We start from the raw sequence: 21,103 nt of genomic DNA, 5'->3' as shown, positions 1-21,103 counted from the left end.
AATTAGACTATCTACGTGGCTTCCTGGGTTTAGAATATTGTAGATAAAGTAGGCTAGCCTTCTCGTATGTATAATAGCTGTACTCATTATGTCTAACACCTTACATATTCTCTCTACAGCCACCTTAGTACACTTATTCGTATGTAGAATGGGAAAAAGAGGACAATATTTGTAAGTAAAGAGAAGACCGTCACGTGTGTTGATTTAGCGTTTGTTTTACGAAGAACGATCGATATTAATTTGTAGAGCTCATTATCGATCTGTGATATGATCTTTAATTCTTTATTCGACTTCGTGACCTTGAGCAAAAACTGTGCTATGCAGAGAGAGAGAGAGAGAGAGAGAGAGATGTGATAGCTCTGTTAGTCAAGAATTTCAGACGATATCCCACCGAACAAATTTCTTAGCTGTTACGCATTTTTTTTTTGTGTGTTTTTCTCCAATACTTAATAAATAGATAAATAAAAGCATAATGTTAACAAGGGAGGGGTAAGAGGAAATACCACGATGAGTCACTGTTAAGTTTCGCGTAGAATAACTAACATGAAACGTTTCCGGTAAAATATCAAGAAGCTTCACCCGGACAACTTGTACTTGTGGAATACAAGTATCTTGGATATAGTACATTTACACACACAAGGAAACCTGAACTCCTTAGACAGAGGATCTAATGTGAATCTTTTACATACAGGAAGCATGCAAGTTGGATGAAAAAAAAAAAAGTTTAGTTGTGTAATTAACATATACACGGAAGCTGTTGGTGGCCGAGGACTTAAAACAGAAAAAAGAGAAAGAAGGAAAAAAAAAAAAAAAAAGTAGGATGAGTGGAGTGGTGGGGCGGGGAGTGAGTGGATGTTAGTGAAGGTACGCCTGCTGCTACGCCACCCATGGCTCCACTCCACGCTACCTACACTTGTCTCTGCGAATAATGCCTTCACCATTGAGACGAGAGTAAGACCCTCGATAGAGTAAGAAGTTCACTGATCACCGTGCTAACATTATCGTATAGTGTTTCAGTGAGGTCCGCGCCCCCACCATAGGTCAGCTGGGTGTGTAGGAATTAATGGTATCATATAACGTAAGTGAATAAGTTCCGGTATAACATTATTGCTTCATTTGGTGAGGCAAGGGACAGGTGGAGGGAAAGGCGTCAGGACTGCAGGAACTGGCCGCTACCAGTACCAGGTATTAGTCCCGCCGCAAGACGTGACTGTCTCAAACACGGTTATGGCGGACTCTCTACCATTTCGTGTGATCGGCTAAATATTGTTCTAAAGCAAAATTTCTCCACTCCAGTAGTCCTGTAGCGGGCATCAGTGATCACACCTCAGGAATCGGTCTTTGTGCTGTGAGTACAGACTACAGACACCGCTGGTACTTTAACTGTATGGGAGAAAGTACAGTTGTTTTTTAACACAGTGTTTTTCGTAGAATATTACATGTTAAGGCTACAGCGCGAGGACTTGCTCCTGCCTCAGTCGACGCGGATCAGGAACTGATGCCTTGAACCAATCAGCGCACGAGAACGCTTACCAATCAGCGCAGAGAAGCGGAAGGTCTGCGGCCAATCCCAGGCGCCGTTATTGTGACCAATGGGAGCGCAGCATTCCAAAAGCTAGGGCCAATGGCGTGGCTCGGCGGGATGGTGACGTCAGTCTACATATAAATACTGGGACTTAGGCCGTTTTAGCTTTTGGTCTTCATTGTCAGTTGAATCGTTGTTGAGAGTAGACGTGTTCGTCCCGACATCCAGGTATGACACGTTGCATATTAGTGCTGATAAGGTTTATTACCCTGGTGGGCTGCTGCTATGCACCCCATCACCAGGCTGAGGAAGGCTCGTGCACACTGGAAAGTGATTAGTGGCGGTGCAACTTTGTGAAAGTCTGACAATTAGCGAGAGGCGGCCATCTTTTGTTTACTGTAAGCCGTGATGGCGGCCCGCGTCCTCAGATGCGGACTGCCATCACCACTATTTTGGCGGGTGATTTCTTGTTGCACGTGTGGTGGGCAAAGTGTGAGGCAGTGGCGTGTGGTTATATGTGGTGGTCGGCGGTGGATGTGGCAGCGTGGCACCACCGGTGGATTTCCGGTATTTTTGAATTTTTTCCCTCCAAACAGGATTTGAGGTCACCTGCTTCCGTAACGTATTCCCGCGCTGTGTTGCGACACCTTGGCCAATCCTTAGGTTCTGTGACGTATTAGTGTGGACAGACCCAGACAGATCATTCTTGGAATGTTGCACGCTGTAGCAAGGCAAGCACCGTTGTAATAGTATTATTTGTGTGGCAAACCCATGTCCCCAGCGGTTCAGGACGTTGTGGAGGCCAAGGACTGGTCACTGAGAGGCCAGACGTGGTGTGTGGATTGATCTGGCTTCGACCTGTACCATGTGTGGCTGGGGGAGGCACTAGCTTGTCCCGAGACTGGTGGATTACACACAAGAGAAAGAGAACGTGGCGGCAAGGCGTGTGTACGTGACTTTAGGGAGTGCCCCCTCCCCGCTCTTGAAGGGAGAGAAAACGGTTTCAACGGTTATGTACAAGTTACGTTATCAGACCTACTTCAGCATTTTGGAATGCGGAACATGTACAACACGTGTAGTTCACCATCTTGCATCTATTGTCTATTAACGCTTCTTATTAAGTTTGTGAAAGGACCAATTGCCTTTGGCTTTAAACATTACCGGTGTTACTGAAAGCTCCACACAACCTCCCCCCCCACTAGCGTCCAGTGTCCCCGAGCCTTGCTTCGTATTAGCTGTGGTAGGCAGACTGGCATGCCTTAACAGCTTCATATAATAAACGTTCAATTGTGTCCTCGCAGTGGGCTGTTTGGTTCGTTTTATTAGGGAAGTTTGCCTTTGTTGGAGGTGGTGTGTGGCTTACAGAATGTGGAGGTAATGCAGCAGGGAGTAGGTTTGGGTGGGTGTAGGTCAAGGCGTTGCGGCCTTGGTGTGATGAGAGAGGAAGGCCAGCAGTAGTTTCACTGTAGTACTGAAGTACAATTGCGGTCCCAGGCCAGCGTTGAACGTGGCCCGTGTTTGTGTCAGTGCATGGCGGTAAGACAGGCAAGGCGTGAGGAGAAACGAGCTGTCTTGAGGCCATTGATATGGATAATGCTTTGTTTTAGAGTATGTAATTATTATAACTTTTGTGCTTGCTAATTATCTTAGTAATTGGCCGAGTGATTTTTTCTGACATCATTTTGGTCGTCAGTAGATAGGGTAATGAAGGCAGTCTTCCTGCTATGATTACCACTGGACTGGTTTGCTTCTGTCGGTATTGTTTTTTTAGAAGTCCCATTTCTACCTCATTATTATTATTATTATTATTATTATTATTGATTTTATGACTTTTCCCACTGACGGTATTGTGTTCCAACAGGTGAAGCTCGTGAACCATGGCTCGTACAAAGCAGACTGCCCGTAAGAGTACTGGAGGTAAAGCTCCCAGGAAGCAGCTGGCTACCAAGGCTGCCCGTAAGAGTGCCCCATCCACCGGTGGTGTGAAGAAGCCCCATCGTTACCGCCCTGGTACTGTGGCTCTGCGAGAAATTCGTCGTTACCAGAAGTCTACTGAGCTGCTGATCCGCAAGTTGCCCTTCCAGCGTCTGGTGCGTGAGATTGCACAAGACTTCAAGACTGACCTGCGTTTCCAGAGTGCTGCCATCGGTGCCCTGCAGGTGAGACTGTCGACCACTGGTCTGCATGGCGAGTGGTTGGCTTTGATTACGCTAGTTTAAAAAAGGCTGAGAACTTGTGCATGAATAAATAATGGTAAAGATTTACAGAGGTCCATCCTTTGCCAAGTATGGCCATTGTCTCCAAAGACTAAACCAAAATAAATTTTGTCTAAGCTGACCTAATCTAACTATTCCTGGTACAAATGTGTTGATTTTCAAAACCAATATGAGTCAATGATAACCAATTTTCAAAACCCATACGAGTCAATAATTACTGGCTGTGTGGGAAAAAGGGAAACTTGAAGAAAAATGGTATCAAACGTACATTTGTTGTATTTTTAACATTTGTTTAAGTTAGAACATGAGTACATTTGCAGTTTATTAATGTTGACCCAAACATCATTTAATTTAATTAGTTTGTAATTTGGCTTATGTGATTTTCAGTTTTCTCAGAATGGTTATTCTATGGTAGGGATAGTCTAGTGATGTTTGTTGAAAGTTATGAAGTAATCTACAGCACTGCCAGTACATGAGGGTGTGAGTAGCAGTGATGGAATGCAGCATTAATGGTAGTTTGGTTCAGGAATGTTGAAATGTTGAGCAATATGCTTCATTTGACCTGTGAGTTTGTGTTGTTGGTGATGCAAGGTATGAATGGTTTGTCATGGGCCATGCCAAAGATTGTCTCATGTTCCCTGCAAGCCATTCAGCCATCAGCTGGTGCCCTTTGAGACTTCACCACAACCATCCCCTTTGAGGCATAACTGTGAAGATATCAGACTATCAAGATGTATTTTGCAATAATCAGGTATCACCTGCTGGATGTCAGGGGAAACAACATTGCTTAGCATTGCATGAAGAAATTGAAGAGACAAGTTTAAGACTTCTCAATTACAATCACTTGAAGAAAATTACAAGAGCAGGGCATATGTGCCAAACTCAGTATATGGACAGTGCTGAAAGTATGTGCCTAATCATATCTCCATGATACCCAGGTTCCAGGTTGTTATACCAAAGATGCACTTGGGTGGTGATATGGATACCACAATATAGCCTGTGCCACTAATGGGTGGAAGCTGAACAGCACTACCTATACATACTCTTCAAGTATATGTACAGGCACTATAGGCTGTAGTGTAAACAACAATTCATTGAGATATGCAAAGTGGTGCACAGTATTCAGCATTTCACATGGCTGTGGGTTGAATGAAATGCAGACCTTTACTTTTGTAGTTTTCAGTGGTGCCATTGTCTGCTCACTTTAGATTTGGGCACGACAGACTCTTATCTAATTTTTAGTAAAAGGAAATTGGCATACAATTGTAGCCTTAAACTATATAAAAAAAAAAACTTCCTTCCATTGATATTATAATGGAATGAACTTGACATTTATGGAGGTGCTTGCCTTGATTTGTTTATGCACAAGCAATTTGTTAGTGTTCTTTGCTCCCTTTTCCTCTTGTTTTGGAAGCTAAGATGTATTTATTTTGCCTTGGTTTTGGTGGATGTCTTGCTTTATGTATTGGCTTATATGTCTGCTTGTCACATGGAGATGGACTACTTATTGTGCAGTGCTGAGGTTGAGTTTTTTAGTATGGTGCTTGATATTTTATCTCCCTAGGGGCCGGAATGAACAGTGGCATACAGTTTGACAAGTTAAGGTAATATAAAACAGGAGTTGATGGTGTGTCTTTCTTGTTGCAGGAAGCGTCAGAAGCCTACCTTGTGGGTCTGTTTGAAGATACTAACCTGTGCGCTATCCATGCAAAGCGTGTAACCATCATGCCCAAGGATATTCAGCTGGCACGACGAATCCGTGGAGAGCGCGCTTAAGGTGTTCCCTCATCCTGTTGTGCTCATTCAAGACATAACCTCCTAAGCTACATACTGCCATGGACAAAGTGAATGTTTTTAAGTTACGTTTAGGTACGCTGATCCTCCTCCCTTTTGAATTGACTTTTGAAGTGCTGGTGAGTGCAGTGAGTAACTGGCACTAGTTTTGTACTCTTTTTAAACAAGAGCAGCTTTTAAGAACTGCTCCGTAGTGGAAAATTGTGATGCAAGAGAAACTAATTTATTTTGTGTGTACAGCAGTGTTTGGAGCTGTGTATTCTGCCTCTGGTATGTTTCTTTTACTTACAATAGTCTGGCAGTGATTTTGCTGAAATAAATTTAAAAGATTTAGAATACACAGTTCTTGTGTAGGTTATGTGATCACAAATAATATTCCAAAGTACAAGAAATCATTATTTTCCTCTCTTTCTCTGGTCTGGGAACAATGTCGTGTATTTGTATTGTCAGTGTGGAGGTCATTCGTGTTCATGATCTTATTTAGTTGTAGTGGGAAAGTCGTTTTTATTACATTTAGTTTTAAGTCTTAATGCCTGTCTCTTTACATCAGGTGGCCTGGGTTTCTTATAATGAAATTATTACCTGTGCCACTCTTTTGGATTTCTCTTGTTATTGGTTCTGCACTGTAGATTTACACCGAAAATAAACTTCTGACATGTAATTGACGTTTGGCTCCTAAATATCTGGTGGTTGTGTTAGCAGTAGTGGGTTATGCTAAATTTAAAAAAAAAAACATTGAGGAAGAACTTTATTGACATGTTATGATGAATTATTATGTACAATAAAGAGATTCTTGTGTCCCAGGCACCATATATATGTAGATACATATAGGCAAGGGACTTGAAATCTTTTACTTGGAAACTAGCATTGATTTATAAAACTTTCCCAAGAATTTTTTTTATATTTTCCATATCTATTTCATCAGGTCCTGTGACCTAGTCCAATTACATTTCATTTTACATCATCCTTGTCTCAGCCTAGATCTAGTGTAGTGTGTTCTACCTATACATTCTAGTCTTTTTACATGAGAAATTCAGCATCCCATTCCACATGTAACATGTTCTGCCTGGTGTAGATGGCTTGTTACCTGCAATTATAATAATGAAAATTGTAATGGGACTTTGGCAGTGGCCTTTTTAACCTATCTGACTGCATGAAGATCCTTTCTTGTTGATTTCAACATTAATCTTAATCATAAGTTGGTGTTTGAGAGTTGGATGACACTGATCGCAACAGATCTTGGTGCCTCTTCCTATGTTGTTTCTCTTTATTCAATTTCTCAAGCTGTTCAGCGTAGTATTCTTCCTTATACTTCTCAAGTTCAGCATAATCAACCTGTCAGATAAGTACAGATATTATACACCTGAAATGTCAATTGATTGTATTATGGGAGTTCTATTAAGGAAGGTTACTTTCTCTCCAGAGGGTGTATGGTGGTTCCTGGATATGATTTTTAATGAATAATAAACTAACAACAATGGGATGTAATGTTAAAAATAGTGCTACAAAGAGTACATTAAATAATGAGTGTGTGATTATCTTGATGACTAGTGATGGTTGACAATACATCAGGATTGCTTAAACATGGTCAAGTAGCTTTCCAATTTGTAGAGTATAATGTTTTACTGGTACAAAAATATGATCAAGCATAGAAATAATTTATATTTTGAATTTTTGAGGGAGAAAAACCAGATATGATTCAGGATATATCAAGCAGTTACAAGAAAAGAGTAGTGGTGCGTATTGATTGCATTGTTTTTGGTTAGGTGATGCGATATGAAGCAGAACAAAAGGGATTACATGAGGAATGAGCAGGAAGCTTTATAATGATCTGTGTATTAAGTGAAGACTATAATAGATCAGATGTTGGAAATATGAGGTTAACAGGAAATGGTACATGGCAAGGGCTATAAATTGCAGGACCAAACTGATGTGAGAGGATAAAACTACTACAGGATCATAAGGACAGTAGAAAATTAGTGATGAGATTAGAAGTACCACATGTGAATGTTAACAGAAACTTTTCTAAAGGTTGATATAAAATGGAATAATGTCATCCTAGTTTGCTGTGGTTGTAGTAGTGAGTACATAAGATGCAAAGGGGTAAAAGGGAGGTATGATGAGAGAAGATGAGGTTTGTTAGTTATGAATGACATCACTACTGTACAACCTGAGGTATGACATGAATATTGCAGGAGTTACTGTCAAGGAAGGGGAGGGGCTAGATATTTTGCAGTCAGGCTTCTATGTTCTATTTTTCTATCCCTATTCAAGTCATTGTTGCATGTTTTTCAGCTTTGAGTGTTTTGTAGTGTGAATGACCATAACTTGAGCATTCTATTTCAAAATCTCTTTAGTGGATTCATGAATGTGCCAGTAGAGGAACTTTCAGCAATGTGTACTACTGTCATTTCTTCTACTGGCATGTATAGTATAACCCTAAGACTGATACTCATTAGCTCTTCCAAGGATTTACTACTTGCAAGCTTCTACAAGATTTACATGAACTATAAGATAAATGAACTGCCTTAAAATGTTATGTATTTAACAGTTTCTAAGAAAAGGCAATGCACTGAAGGTGTAAATTACAAACCCGCTGATTAATTTAATATGATGAAGGAAATTTGGAAGTTAGTAATTCTTTGATGTGATTTGTGATGACCAGATTAACTGCCATGTTATATTATGTATTTAATAGTTTATAAGAAAGGACAACACATTGAATATGTAAATTACAAACCTGCTGACTAATTTCATGTGATGGATGAAGTTTGGTAAGGTAGTAATTCTTTGATGTGATTTGTGATGATCAGATTTTGTTCTGTGATGTATTGACAGGTTATCCTTGCCTAGTGAACAAGGAATGCACAAAGAGGAAGTGTGTGGACCGTGAGTGGCCTTATATGGAATTATAGTACCTTCAAAAGAAATAAAAAATATTTTTTAAGATAGGTAATACATATACCTAAGATCATAGATGAAAAGAATAGCAAAGCAATCATATTATCTCATAAAAACCTCACCTGTAAACCAAGGTATTTGTCCACTTCCATCATTTGCTCTGCTTTCTCTGGGTCAATGTCTGGCAGACGTTTCCAGATGGGTTGGTTCAAATACTCATCGATGTCGTTGGGCTCTCGCAGCCACATGAAGTACAATAAAAAGACCCCAAGGGACAGGGTCACCACCAGGGACTCTCGCTGGGTGAGTCCTTTATTATGACGTCTAGAGTGCCACTCTGATATGTGGCGCACACCTGCTACTACTCCACCACTTTCATGTACTCTTAATATTGTGACTGGGGATACCCTGTTTAGGGTGGTAGGGAGCTTGTGCCAGGTAGCGAAGCCAGGACCCACTGCCCTGTAACACAGACAACATCTATCAACACATCTTGAACAAATATGATAACACCAATTTGATTTTGGCAGGAGCATGTACTGAGCGATGGAAAAAAGTTATGACACTGTTTCTGTTGCAAATATGCAAAGCTGGAAAGGAGCTTGTAGTAAGAACAAGCAATAGTTTTCTTGAGTCACTGCAGTGACTGGAGATGCAAATATCTAAAAAATCCTGTACCATCTTAGAATATAATGATACTTAGTCCCAACAGCACTACCTGATTGATGTAGTAACATTTTTTTTATTAATAAATGTTAGAACAGCCAGTATGCAGGCATTACAGCTTATGAGAGAACAATACTAGTGCCAACATTGACATTAGTGAGATGAAAGGCAAACAAAATTTGGATACTAAATTACTTAAGCAGTGTGATTAGGACAGATAAAGTACTAATAGTATATGCAAGGTTTCTTATGACTTAAGATGAATTATTGAGCACTTGAGGTGGTACTCATAGAATGTGACATCTCAAGATGGGAGGAGGAAGTCAATGGAGCAGTGATAAGGGAAAGGCATTTAAGATGTACATTGGATATTGTGCAGCTGCAATATAATGGAAAAACAAATAATTTGATACATGAGAGAGGGATGAGAAACTGAAGGGCATAAAGTGTGCAGGAGTGGAGAGTATGGACAAGAATGACGTAAGAGGAGGTAAACTGCAAAAAATAGTAAGTTTACTTTATTAAAGCATTCCATGTTTAAACATGTCTACCTTAAGTTATTCACCTATCATCCCAAGTCATAAATTTACCTCCTTTTGAAACTTCCTATTGACTCTGTATAAAGAACCTGATTACTTAGTTTATTCCACTTATCAGCCATTTTATTTGGGTATTGATTTCTTCATGTGCCATAGGGACTCAAGCACTGCCTCCTCAATTATGGAGATGTATACTCATGTCTAAAGAATTGGCAACTTTTCCTATGTCTGGCTATGGTGTTTGCAACTTTTCTAGATTCATTAAGGTTAAAAGTCTTGTGGTAGCGAGTGAAGTCATGACTTAATCAATTTGTAATCACGTGTTGTGGTTTGTGGTTGAACCCAATGGCATGTCCGTTCAAGAGCAGAGAGGCTCAGGTTCAGCTAGAGGGAGCCAACCAAAAGTCCATAGCCATCTCTCATCCTGTCAGTGTTTTTTCCCATGAGAAATGTGTAACCGTGAACCAATCATCATACTGCTAAGTAGCCTTCCTCTCCAGTCCTTAAACCTCATTGTAGTAAGATGCACTTGTTTTTGTGTTTGCAGAATTTCCTTATTTACTCCATTACATTACGATAATGGCCTCCAATAGTATAGATTACTTATACCCAATCTTTTCCTTAGACTAACCAGTGCCACCTATTAATCCCTTGTTTTACCATCATTGCTAACCTATTTTCTTATGACTTCCTCAAATATAGCCAATGATACTTTTCTTTCATGTAGCTTATCATATCATCATTGTTATCATACTAAGTTCTTTTTGATGTGATACCAGGTAGGTGTCAGAAACTTCAATATTTACTTCAGATAAAACATTTTACCAATGTTTAAATCTCAGGTCATACAATGAAATGTACAAAAATTTAAGGATGGGTTAAATTTTGTCCTAGAGTGCAGATGCACCATACAGTTTTCTACATTTTTGGACAATAAAATTCTGAAGGACAGGGCTTTCATCTGAAACTTGGTTGAAATTGACGTCTTTCTTAGAAGTAGAGTAATTGTTCATAAACTTTAGATTCAGTTTTTAAAGAATGGCACTTAAGCCACTATGGTGATGAGTCCTCCTATCTTTTACTTGTTTTCATCTAATTTATCAAGCTCCAACCAATTATTTCTAAAACCAGTCCTCATTCATAACACTTGAGAATTCTGTCTTTATCGTCCTTGTTATATCTTTAAACAACTTGAATAAATAAATCAGATTCTTAATTTTTGCCTCAAAAAAGTATGTAAATTCAAAAGTTGCAAGGCAAGCATCAGCTGTGGCCTTACTGCACAAGGCTTTCTTCCTCCTCTCACCCTTACTCTCTCCAACTCTCTAATGCAAGAGTGCATTCATTCATACCTTACTCTGGAACTCCCTGCCTGCTTCTGTATTTCCAGCTCTTTATGACTTGACTTAATTTAAGATGGAGTTTTCGAGACATTTATCCCTTTTTTTAGCTAACTCTCTTGACCTGCAAGAGGACTGGCAACTTAGTGGGCCTTTTTGTCCTTGGCAATTGTATCTCTTGTATCAAAAGTTTTAATCATTCTCCATAGTACTGAGTAACAGACATATGTCCTTCCTATAATATGGAGATGAAAGCTAGACAAGGTTATTACAGCACCAAAATATAGATGCAACATTACTTCACAACTACTTCCAACACAAAGATTAATTCAAATAGTCTACATGATTAGTTATATTTCAGGCCATCATCTATATATGGTTCTCTATAACAGAGATCTGAACTAATTATGACTTCAATATATCTTTGTCTGATCTTACCAAAGCCTCCTTCCTTATTGTGTACTTCTTCTACCAAGGCTAAGTATGTACCATAGTGCACTGTATTTGCTGGTGTTCAATGTATTTGTCATCAATCTGATCACTCATATATATATATATATATATATATATATATATATATATATATATATATATATATATATATATATATATATATAAACAGTTACAACATTTACCACTTGTTAATATGATACAAGAAAATTTAAATGATAGTAGCCAATTCTTGCTATATATGTATTAACAATATACAGATTTTCAATATACATATCATTGAAATTTACAAAGTTGCATAACAAACACCTCTATCTAGTCCTAAGAAATGGTACAATGACTCATTACAGATGTGATACACAACCAACACAGCGGCTGCTGGTCATGCAAAGCTGTGTAATGATGAATGAAAATGTACACAAAATGAAATTAACTATACTACTACATCTATCTAATCTGATTTAGATTCTCTGATTTCCTTGAGACGCTCTCTGACAGGTGCAGTGTCCTTTCCACTCTGGATGTATTCTTCCAGAGTAAGTTCCAGCTGCTTCTCCTCCAGTCCTTCAATCCGGTCATAAAGACTCATCCTCAGAGACGTGTCCACGTCATTCTCCTCACGCAACACACAGAAGTACAGAAGAAATGTTGACAAGCTGAGGGCCACCACATATGGCTGATACCACGGCATCTTGTCCTCTGTAACCATGCTGCCGTACGTGTCCCTCGCCTTCCACGTTGCTGCTCGACTGGTAGAAAACTTAAGCGGCTCGTCCAGATCTATCTCTTCCTCAGAGGCTTTTGTGCTCTTGTATCTGTAACTCGCAAGGGCCAGCTGGCGATGGAGTCTGGTATGTGCAAATGATTCTTGTTAGAGCACACCATTCATTATAGATGGCCATATCTTATGTTAAGAGCTGGAGGCAGTTCCCACTTCAACATTTTTACATATATAAATAATAACCCATCATATAGAAATATTACCAGTGAAGGTCGATGTCATTTTGAATTTGATTATTCTTTTTTACAATATGTGAAAATAATCTATGTTACACATTCTCCATGGGGATGGCCAAAAGAAAAAGGTATCCATTTATCCTTCTAGCATACTCTAAATCTCCCATTCTCTTCTCACTCACTCATTCCATCTATTTCCATTTCTTACAGTTCCCCTAAGATAGTTGGAGATGAGAGATAAGCATAAGTTAGAGTCATAACTTGAAAATTATCCATTTGTGATGGAAATGATGCAAAATATCAATCAATCTACAGTAAATATATAGTGGACATATATGCATATTTAGTTATAATTTTCTATGTTAACAATTGTGTAAGGCCTTTCAAGGTCAGCTGGGTGGGCATCTCAGTATGCTGACTGCCCCCTTTGATGTTTTTTCTATTCACAAATCTTTTGAACTTGAATTTGAATTTACATGTCTCACCAAAGAAACAAACATAAGCCACATCAGAAAATTGTTGGTAGATGATCCTATAAACTGTCTAATATACTTTACAATTTGTAGTGATTAAACACCAAACAAAAAGATACAGGCAACGAATGAATGTAATTGTGGTGGGTTGGGATTCTAATATGCATTAGGTGAGCTCATGTTATGTAAAGTTGCCATAACACTTGTACAGACTTGTGTCATGGACAAACTATTCACCAAACTGCCATGGATTTAGCCTTCACAAGCGTCTCCTCCTCTTCACCCATCAAATTCATATGAGAGAGAGAGAGAGAGAGAGAGAGAGAGAGAGAGAGAGAGAGAGAAAGCTGAAAGAACACTTATTAAATAATTAGAAGCAAAAATAAAATAAAATAAATAAGAAAGCTACTGCAACTCAGACAAACCATACCGTCTTAATCTCAGCAAACAATACTCTGTTACGTAAGGCGGGATGAGTAAGTCAAACCCCACCACTCTCTTCATACTTCCTGTGCAGTCATTCATGAACCGCCTGGACACACTCTCTTACCTGTAACAAGGCCTGAGGGTGGCTCGAGGGGCGCGTAGGGGCACCAGCCTCATCAAGGGCACGAGAGAGGCCATGGTTGCGTCACCTCCGAGCCTCGACCAACGTTTGTTTACATACGGGTCTGTGGTTGGCGAAGCAAGCTTGATGTAAAGTTATGTCACCATCTGCCGTACCTTTATATTAGTTGGAAAAAAAAAGGAAAGGAAAGAGGAAAAACGAAAAAATATATAATATTGTTTTCCACCAGGATGATTTTCAAAGACAGAACAGGATTCAACTTTTCTATTTACATATCACCCCACTGGAACAGTGTTGTGGACTCAAGAACTCCTCAAAACAACAATAGCAACTCATATCTTACGTTGATTTCTCAATTCAAACCTTAAAAGGGAGAAAAAGAAAAAGTCCTCCAGTGTTTATCAAGCTATGCTGAACTGCCTGAGCTGAGATGAGGTGGACTATCAAGCCGTATTATATAGGAAATTAAATTTTATGATAAGAGAAATGTTTTCCCGCCCATCCTCCCTCCCTGAAATTCTGAAAGCGCGCAATCCGACACTGAGTACCGTGGTTCATATCAAAAAGAGCCAACACGCCTTCGTTACATCGTCACGCGAGATATTCGTGCTTGCCGATGAGTCCTGCTGATTCCTGCATCAGTACCTCGGTGTGTGCATAAAAGGTCAGGCACACCCAGTAGCGTACCATGTTCACACCAGTAGGAGAGAGCACAGACAGGCCAGCAAAGTGGCCAAGACACGGGGTCACGGGCACAAATAGGCAAGCCTCTTAATGTGTGGCTGTTCACCTAGCAGTAAATAGGTACGGGATGTAACTCGAGGGGTTGTGGCCTTACTTTCCCGGTGTGTGTTGTGTGTTGATGTGGTTTCAGTCCTACCCGAAGATCGGTCCATGAGCTCTGAGCTCGCTCCGTAATGGGGAAGACTGGCTGGGTGACCAGCAGACGACCGAAGTGAATTACAACTGCTCGATCCAGCGAAGCATGTGGACAGTGGAGGGCTGGAGGGCGATGCTTGCAGCTGCATCACTTACTCGGTAGAGCAAACACCAAACACAACCAACTGAAAGACCACCTCCAATAAGGAAAAGAACTTGGCATCATGTTGCACACACATTTATTGAAAGTTACATTTGCGCTCTCAACAAAAGAACTGCTGTGGCCATTACTCCCTCACAACCACACAAGACAACTGCCGTGGCTTGTGGCCACTACATCCTCACAGCATCAGTAGCAGCACTACCATCACAGGTGTAGCTCCACTCGTCCACATGACACCTCAAAAGTGGACCCTCACCTGCTTGGTAATCTCACCCTCGGTCTTGAAACACTTGTCACAATCATTACACTCGAACTTCCTCACCCTATTAGACAGTGTGACTGAGTGTGTCTGAAGGCGTGGTTCTTGAGATGAGAAATGGTACCAAATCTTTTGTCACACTCATAATTCCTAATATTACTATGTGTCAGTGTGTACGCACGTGAAGGAAGATTTGAAGGCAAATTTCTTCCCACATACATCATACTCATAATTTTGTGCAAGCTGCGCTCACAATGTACTGAATCTTAAAGTTAAAAGTACCTCTTAGCCGTGGCGAAATCCATGCGCACTCTTCCTTTGACAGCTTAAATGTCATTGGCTAATAGCCATGAAAACATAAGAAAATAGGTTAAGCTGCAAGAGGCCATCAGGCCTATATGTGGCACTCCCTACATTAACATATCTAATCATATCACCTATCTTTCCCATCCATATGTTTGTCTATTCTTTTATACCACTAACAAGTCCGTTCTATTCATCAACCATTCTATCAGAGAACCAGTCCTTCCCATTTTTTTCTTAATCCTAAATTTCTCAAACTTGATGCCACTATTTCTTGTTCTCTTCTGACTACTTTGTTTATGTCCCCTATACCTGTCCAGCAAGCCAGAGGTGCAAAGCGCAGGGTCGTCATCCCGGTAATGCCGCGCTTCACAACTCGTAGTGTGGCCATAAATCATGACATTTATACAAGTCAACAATAATTATCGTAATTGCATTAACCTATAGAAACACAAGTAAGATACGGAATAGTTTTGTATGTTAATAGAAACGATCACTTCACCCGCCACGCTGCACTTGACTGGTCTTGCCAATAAACCATCTTAAGGGCACAAACCACTTTTTCGGTAGAAAAAATTCATATTTTTGAAAACTCCAAAACAAACGTAGTCTAAGCTAATCTAACCGCAAAACGAACCTAAGCTAATCTAACCTTTCTGGCGGGATGTGTTGAGCTTCAAAAGTAGGAATATGAGTCAATAATAGCCGAACTCGTGAGAATTTTTTATATACGTGAAGTACAGTATACCACCCCGACATGCAGTCGTGTCATGCGCTGCTGACCGGTAGTAAATATTAACCAACTGGATTCCTATTTTTTTTTTTTTTTTTTTTTTGTGGGAGGTAAGAAAACCTAGAATAGAAGAAAGAAAAGTCATAAGAATTAATTATGAAAGTGTACAGAAAATAAATTGAGAAGGAACTAAAGAGAAAACATGCCAACAATGACACTTGTAGACATTAACGAGTAGTGCTCGCTTTAAGGCGGGTTCACACATGCAAATTTTACGTACGTAGAGTTTCCGACTCACGATCCGTCCCTAGCGACTGCAGGAAGCAGTCGCAAAACAGGACCAACATGTTTGTCTTGCTAGTTGATTTGCGACTTTATTTCCGCCGTGACGTACACGAGCAAGCTTTGAAAATGGGGTCTCCCAGCTGGATATAGAGATGTTAGCGTTAGTGAGGGAAATAGAACACATCTGGGACCCCAGAAATTAATTATGCAGTACAAAAAGCTTGCGCAAATCGTCGTTCCACGAAATAGCTACAACTCTACAAGAACAGTTTCCCTTAATGCAGGGTGTTGTTGGAGATGAGGATTGAAGACTTGTCAAGATTTAATTTGATCATAATTGTGCATAATCTTCTTAAGAATAACACTTTTCTTATGACAAATGTAGGCTATCTTAAAGTGTGGTAGACACTCCTTTCTTTCTTTCTATTTAGCCAGGGACGTATTCACAGGCATTTTCTTCTCTGTTGACTCTTCCTGTACGCCAAAAGAAGAGCAACCACAGCTTCAGCATCGTCACTGGAGGAAGACATCTTCGCGGGTAGCTGTTTATTACATCCACTTCCCGCCAAGTCGACACTTTCCAGGCGCTACGTCTGCATGACACTTTCCGACTAGATGGAATGAGTTGGAAAACTCTACTTACGTAAAATATCAGTTGCAAATTGGCACGTGTGAGCCCACCTTATTAAGTGTCACAGTCAGTGGGCGACGCTGACGGATGATGCAGGTCCGGGAAAAAACAAGTGTTGACAGGTGCTGCATGGCAGTGAACAGTGAAGGACATGAATTCTGGACACTTTTTCTATTATCCTGGGTAGTTTTTTTTTTTTTCAATTATAAGCAGATCCCATGTACACTTAATTCACCTTTTATCTATTTATTCATCCAATGAGCAAGATAAATTATAACTTTTAATCTACTGCCAGATATACCACACTGATCTCAAGATCCCCAGAAGCACCCAGACCCAGACCCAGACCCACGTCTCACTGCGAATTTGCGAAAGAGGAGTGTGAATAAGGTGTTTACATCAGCTTCATATTGTACTACTGCCCCGCCACTAACACACTACACGGATTGGCTGGTGTTGACCGTGTGGTGATGTGGAGCTGTCTGCCTTTACCTGTGTGTCACTTTGTCTAGCGAACACAACGTAAGTATGATAGGTATTATAGTAGTTTCAACCAATACACCACACATTCTCACGGCCTAGTTCACACTTTTACGAGCATTTCAAAGGTATTATTTTACTTTAGTATGAACAGCAAGTTGGCTTTCGTGACCCTTCTCATCTTAAAGATCTTGTTCTTCTGATCAATTTGAACCCATACAGACCCGTCGCATTTCTAACCCTCTTTTACCGTATCGGAAATGAATAATAACTTCAGGACAGAATTTAAGTTAGGTTAGCTTTGGTTTCCCCACCCTAAAACCCCGCTTTCCCAGGAGGCCCCCAAGCTTGTTAGACATAATGGAAAAAAAAAAAAAAAAAAAAAAAAAAAAAAATATATATATATATATATATATATATATATATATATATATATATATATATATATAAAAGATAGGGTATATTGATTGAAACTGCAAATTTACCATATGGTAGTATATACAATGAATGAGTTTTTTTGAGATTTGGTGAGAAGTGTTAAATTACGGGTTTTTTGGATTTGAGAATTTGAGTGTATATCATTTGCTTCCATGTACACATTATGCTTTCAGCCTTTAAATTGTGTATTAGATAAGATTAAGTTTGTTAGGTTAAGTTAGTCACCGTGTTAGCTCAACCACACAGGGAAGAAATTAATTACCATGGAGATTGTTACCAGCCATACTCCACAGTCACTCTCCTACATATTTATTATTCATTGTTTTTACATATTTCTCTTATTATTTCTGTCTTTACCTGTGGTGTTATCAGCCACACTCCCTAGTCACTCTTCCCCTTATTACCAGCCATACTCCACAGTCACTCTCCCACCTATTTATTAGCCATTGTTTTTACATATTTTTCTTATTATACTGTCTTTACCTGAGGGATTGTCATCAGCCACACTCCCTAGTCACTTTTGCCCTTATTAGCTATTATTTTTACATATTTTCTTTGTTATTTCTGTCTTATTGTCGCATAAGTGTAGCAGGATGTGAGGTGATGGGCCAGCTGGCGTGACCACCTCTCTTGCTGACCTAATGTGCTGCCTGGCCCACCTGTTTATCATGTCTGCCTAACTCATATGCAATGGTACTGCAAAGGATATTATAAGATCAGCCATCTCAATATCCCTGCAGATCTTCTTGTGAACCCTTGGTGGTTTGCGAATCCCAGGTTGATAACTGCTTTATTCTTGATGCTACAGGTGACTCAGGATTTCTCATAAGCCAGAAGATATATTTTAAGAAACATAATAATTTGAAGTGTCCACACATATATGCAGTGGACCTCAGCATTATGTTGGTGATGGAGGACATGTGGAAGTTGGTGCTACATCCAGACTGTTGCTGAAATACAGAACTCACCAGTGCAATATCTTAGCCTAAATTACTTCAGTCTTTTAATGAGTTTGGTAGTGATTTTATTGATTTTGTCCTTCATTTTATCAGAATAATCACATTCATAAGTTTGTCCTCTCTCTTCCTATAGCTATATATCTTTACTTTATTTTTCTTATAGATGAGTAAACATGGAAAGTTAGATCTTTCTTACCCACAGAAAGTAATAAATAAAATTTAAGTAATTAATTATGTAAAGCATAAATTATTTAGTTAGATAAAATCACTCCTTAAACCTCAGTCCTTGTTACACCTTAAAAATTTGTTAAGGAGGGAGGAGAGGCAATCATTGCGTAGATTAAGAAATGAAACATAATGCATAGAACTATTAGTTGATAGGTCAAGACTAAAAATTAATACAAATTTTTACAGTATGTATTATTTCTATTGTAAATGATTTTTAAGTCAATTATATTATCATTGATGAAAATTTGCCTTTTAATGATAAGAAAGCCAAGACTAAGAGTTCACATAAGCTTTGGTAACCATTTTAGCTAAAGGAAAAAGACTTATTTCTTTGACTCTCCTAACAGAAGTTTGATCTCCAGCAAAAGCCTCTCATGGCCAATTTATCTTGCCATTACATGAAACCCTCCAAATATGAGCATTGCAATGTTGTTACTTTTTTCCCTACTCGTACAGCTCCATGGTGCTAGGCAGTGCATAATAGAGCAGCTTTGTCCCTCTGCTGAGCCACACACAAGCAAGAAAGTGAAGAGCAGGACAAAAATGCATCCAGGCCAAGTCGTGCAAGATATCTGCATCAGCAAGGACAATAAAGCAAAGGTGAATATAGATACTATTGCACAAGATTTAATGAGAAACTCTATGTAAGGTACAATTTAGTTGCATGCTTCTGTTTCTTAGTTATTCATGTATTTATATTCATCATAAAACCACACAAGAACTTTCATTATACATTGCCTGAGGAGTTCCATGGGTGAGTTCAGTGGGACCAGATTTCTCTTTTGCTAGAAAATGTCACCTTATTCACATTATCCTTCATCAGGTTTTGTTGTGGTCTTTCATAGATAAAAGATAGAGGAATTTTATGAAGGAGTGCTATAGCCTGGCATTTTATCACCAAATGAATGTTTTTATAATTGCTAAGGTTCTTACTGATTCAGAGGCACTTTCTTAATCTGTGTTTTTTTTTTTTTTTTTTTTTACATTACAAGGGCACTGGCCAAGGGAAAACAAAGTGTTGGAAAAAAAAAATCCCGCTGGTTGCCAGGCCCTGTTAAGAGGAAAGTAGAAAGAGAAAAAACAAAAAATCTAAAAGGAGGGTCCAGTTAACGTAAGAGGTGTCTTGACACTCCTCTTTTGAAAGAGTTTAAGTCATAGGCAGGTGGAAATACAGACACAGGTAGAGAGTTCCAGAGTTTACCAGTGTAGGGAATGAAGGAGTGAAGATACTGGTTAACTCTTGCATTAGGAAGATGGACAGAATAGGGATGAGAAGAAGTAGAGAGTCTTGTGCAGCGAGGCCGCAGGAGGGGAAGGCATGCAGTTAGCAAGTTCAGAAGAGCAGACAGCATGAAAACAGCGGTAGAAGACAGATAAAGATGCAACATTGCGGCGGTGACTTAAAGAATCAAGACAGTCAGTTAGAGGAGAAGAGTTGATAAGACGAAAAGCTTTAGATTCCACCTTGTTTAGTAAAGCTGTGTGTGGATCCCCAGACATGAGAGCCATACTCCATACACGGGCGGATAAGGCCCTTGTACAGAGCAAGCAGCTGGGAGGAGAGAAAAATGGACGAAGACGCCATAGGACACCTAACTTCTTGGAAGCTGATTTAGCAAGAGTAGAGATGTGAAATTTCCAGTTTAGATTTTTAGTGAAGGATAGACCGAGTGTGTTTAATGTAGAGGAGAGGGAAGTTGAGTGTTATTGAAGAAGAGAGGATAGTTGTCTGGAAGGTTATGTCGAGTAGATAGTTGTAGAAATTGAGTTTTGAGGCATTGAACAAAACCAGGTTTTCTCTGCCCCAATCAGAAACAAGTGAAAGATCAGAAGTTAGGCGTCCTATAGCATCTCGCCTTGAGTCATTTAATTGTTGTTGGGTTGGGCGTCTGTTGAACGCTGTTGAATAATGCAGGTGGTATCATCAGCATAGGAGTGGATAGGGCATTGAGTCAGATTTAGGAGATCATTGATGAATAATAGAAAGAGAGTGGGTGATAGGACAGAACCCTGTGGAACACCACTGTTGATAGTTTTAGGGAAGAACAGTGACCGTCTACTACAGCAGCAATAGAACGATCGGAAAGGAAACTGGAGATGAAGGTACAGAGAGAAGGATAGAATCCGTAGGAGGGTAGTTTAGAAATTAAAGATTTGTGCCAGACTCTATCGAAGGCTTTCGATATGTCAAGGCCGACAGCAAAGGTTTCACCGAAGTCCCTAAAGAGGATGACCAAGATTCAGTTAGGAAAGTAAGAAGATCACCAGTAGATCTGCCTTTACGGAAACCATACTGGCAATCAGAGAGAAGGTTGT

At 39.6% G+C, this 21,103-nt stretch overlaps 3 protein-coding genes across 4 annotated transcripts in view; 2 read left to right on the top strand and 1 right to left on the bottom strand.

Annotated features, from left to right (window-relative positions):
- Positions 1-1,598: 1,598 nt before the first annotated feature.
- Positions 1,599-6,196, top strand: LOC123520568 (histone H3.3A). Its single transcript, XM_045282954.1, has 3 exons — positions 1,599-1,753; positions 3,387-3,684; positions 5,389-6,196. The coding sequence occupies exons 2-3, from the start codon at positions 3,403-3,405 to the stop codon at positions 5,515-5,517; spliced, it is 411 nt and encodes a 136-aa protein (XP_045138889.1). The 5' UTR covers positions 1,599-1,753; positions 3,387-3,402; the 3' UTR covers positions 5,518-6,196.
- Positions 6,197-6,270: 74 nt separating this feature from the next.
- On the bottom strand, positions 6,271-13,566 carry LOC123520567. 2 transcript variants are annotated; one of them, XM_045282952.1, is made up of 3 exons: positions 13,412-13,566; positions 8,559-8,898; positions 6,271-6,870 (listed from the first exon to the last, which is right to left on the bottom strand). In XM_045282952.1, the coding sequence occupies exons 1-3, from the start codon at positions 13,483-13,485 to the stop codon at positions 6,724-6,726; spliced, it is 561 nt and encodes a 186-aa protein (XP_045138887.1). In that variant the 5' UTR covers positions 13,486-13,566; the 3' UTR covers positions 6,271-6,723. The 2 variants fall into 2 exon arrangements, with proteins under 2 accessions (XP_045138887.1, XP_045138888.1); XM_045282953.1 differs by lacking the exons at positions 6,271-6,870; positions 8,559-8,898 and adding an exon at positions 11,661-12,279.
- Positions 13,567-16,614: 3,048 nt separating this feature from the next.
- Positions 16,615-21,103, top strand: part of LOC123520559 — a 151,328-nt gene continuing 146,839 nt past the window's right edge. Inside the window, exons 1-2 of the mRNA XM_045282941.1 lie at positions 16,615-17,204; positions 19,244-19,387. The gene's annotated coding sequence lies outside the window, so the exon portion shown is untranslated. The remainder of the gene's footprint in view (positions 17,205-19,243; positions 19,388-21,103) is intronic.

This window comes from Portunus trituberculatus, chromosome 47 (assembly GCF_017591435.1).
Source record: "Portunus trituberculatus isolate SZX2019 chromosome 47, ASM1759143v1, whole genome shotgun sequence".
Classification (NCBI taxonomy): domain Eukaryota; kingdom Metazoa; phylum Arthropoda; class Malacostraca; order Decapoda; family Portunidae; genus Portunus; species Portunus trituberculatus.
This window is presented reverse-complemented; position numbering and strand designations above follow the sequence as displayed.

What these genes read in the sequence shown, in the direction of transcription:
- LOC123520568 (XM_045282954.1), top strand. Translation starts at nt 3,403, where the DNA reads ATGGCTCGTACAAAGCAGACTGCCCGTAAGAGTACTGGAGGTAAAGCT. An exon ending in CTGCCATCGGTGCCCTGCAG is followed by an intron (nt 3,685 to 5,388) that starts GTGAGACTGTCG and finishes TTCTTGTTGCAG; the next exon opens with GAAGCGTCAGAAGCCTACCT.
- LOC123520567 (XM_045282952.1), bottom strand. Translation starts at nt 13,485, where the DNA reads ATGGCCTCTCTCGTGCCCTTGATGAGGCTGGTGCCCCTACGCGCCCCT. An exon ending in ACCCTCAGGCCTTGTTACAG is followed by an intron (nt 8,899 to 13,411) that starts GTAAGAGAGTGT and finishes TCTGTGTTACAG; the next exon opens with GGCAGTGGGTCCTGGCTTCG. An exon ending in ACAAATACCTTGGTTTACAG is followed by an intron (nt 6,871 to 8,558) that starts GTGAGGTTTTTA and finishes CTTATCTGACAG; the next exon opens with GTTGATTATGCTGAACTTGA.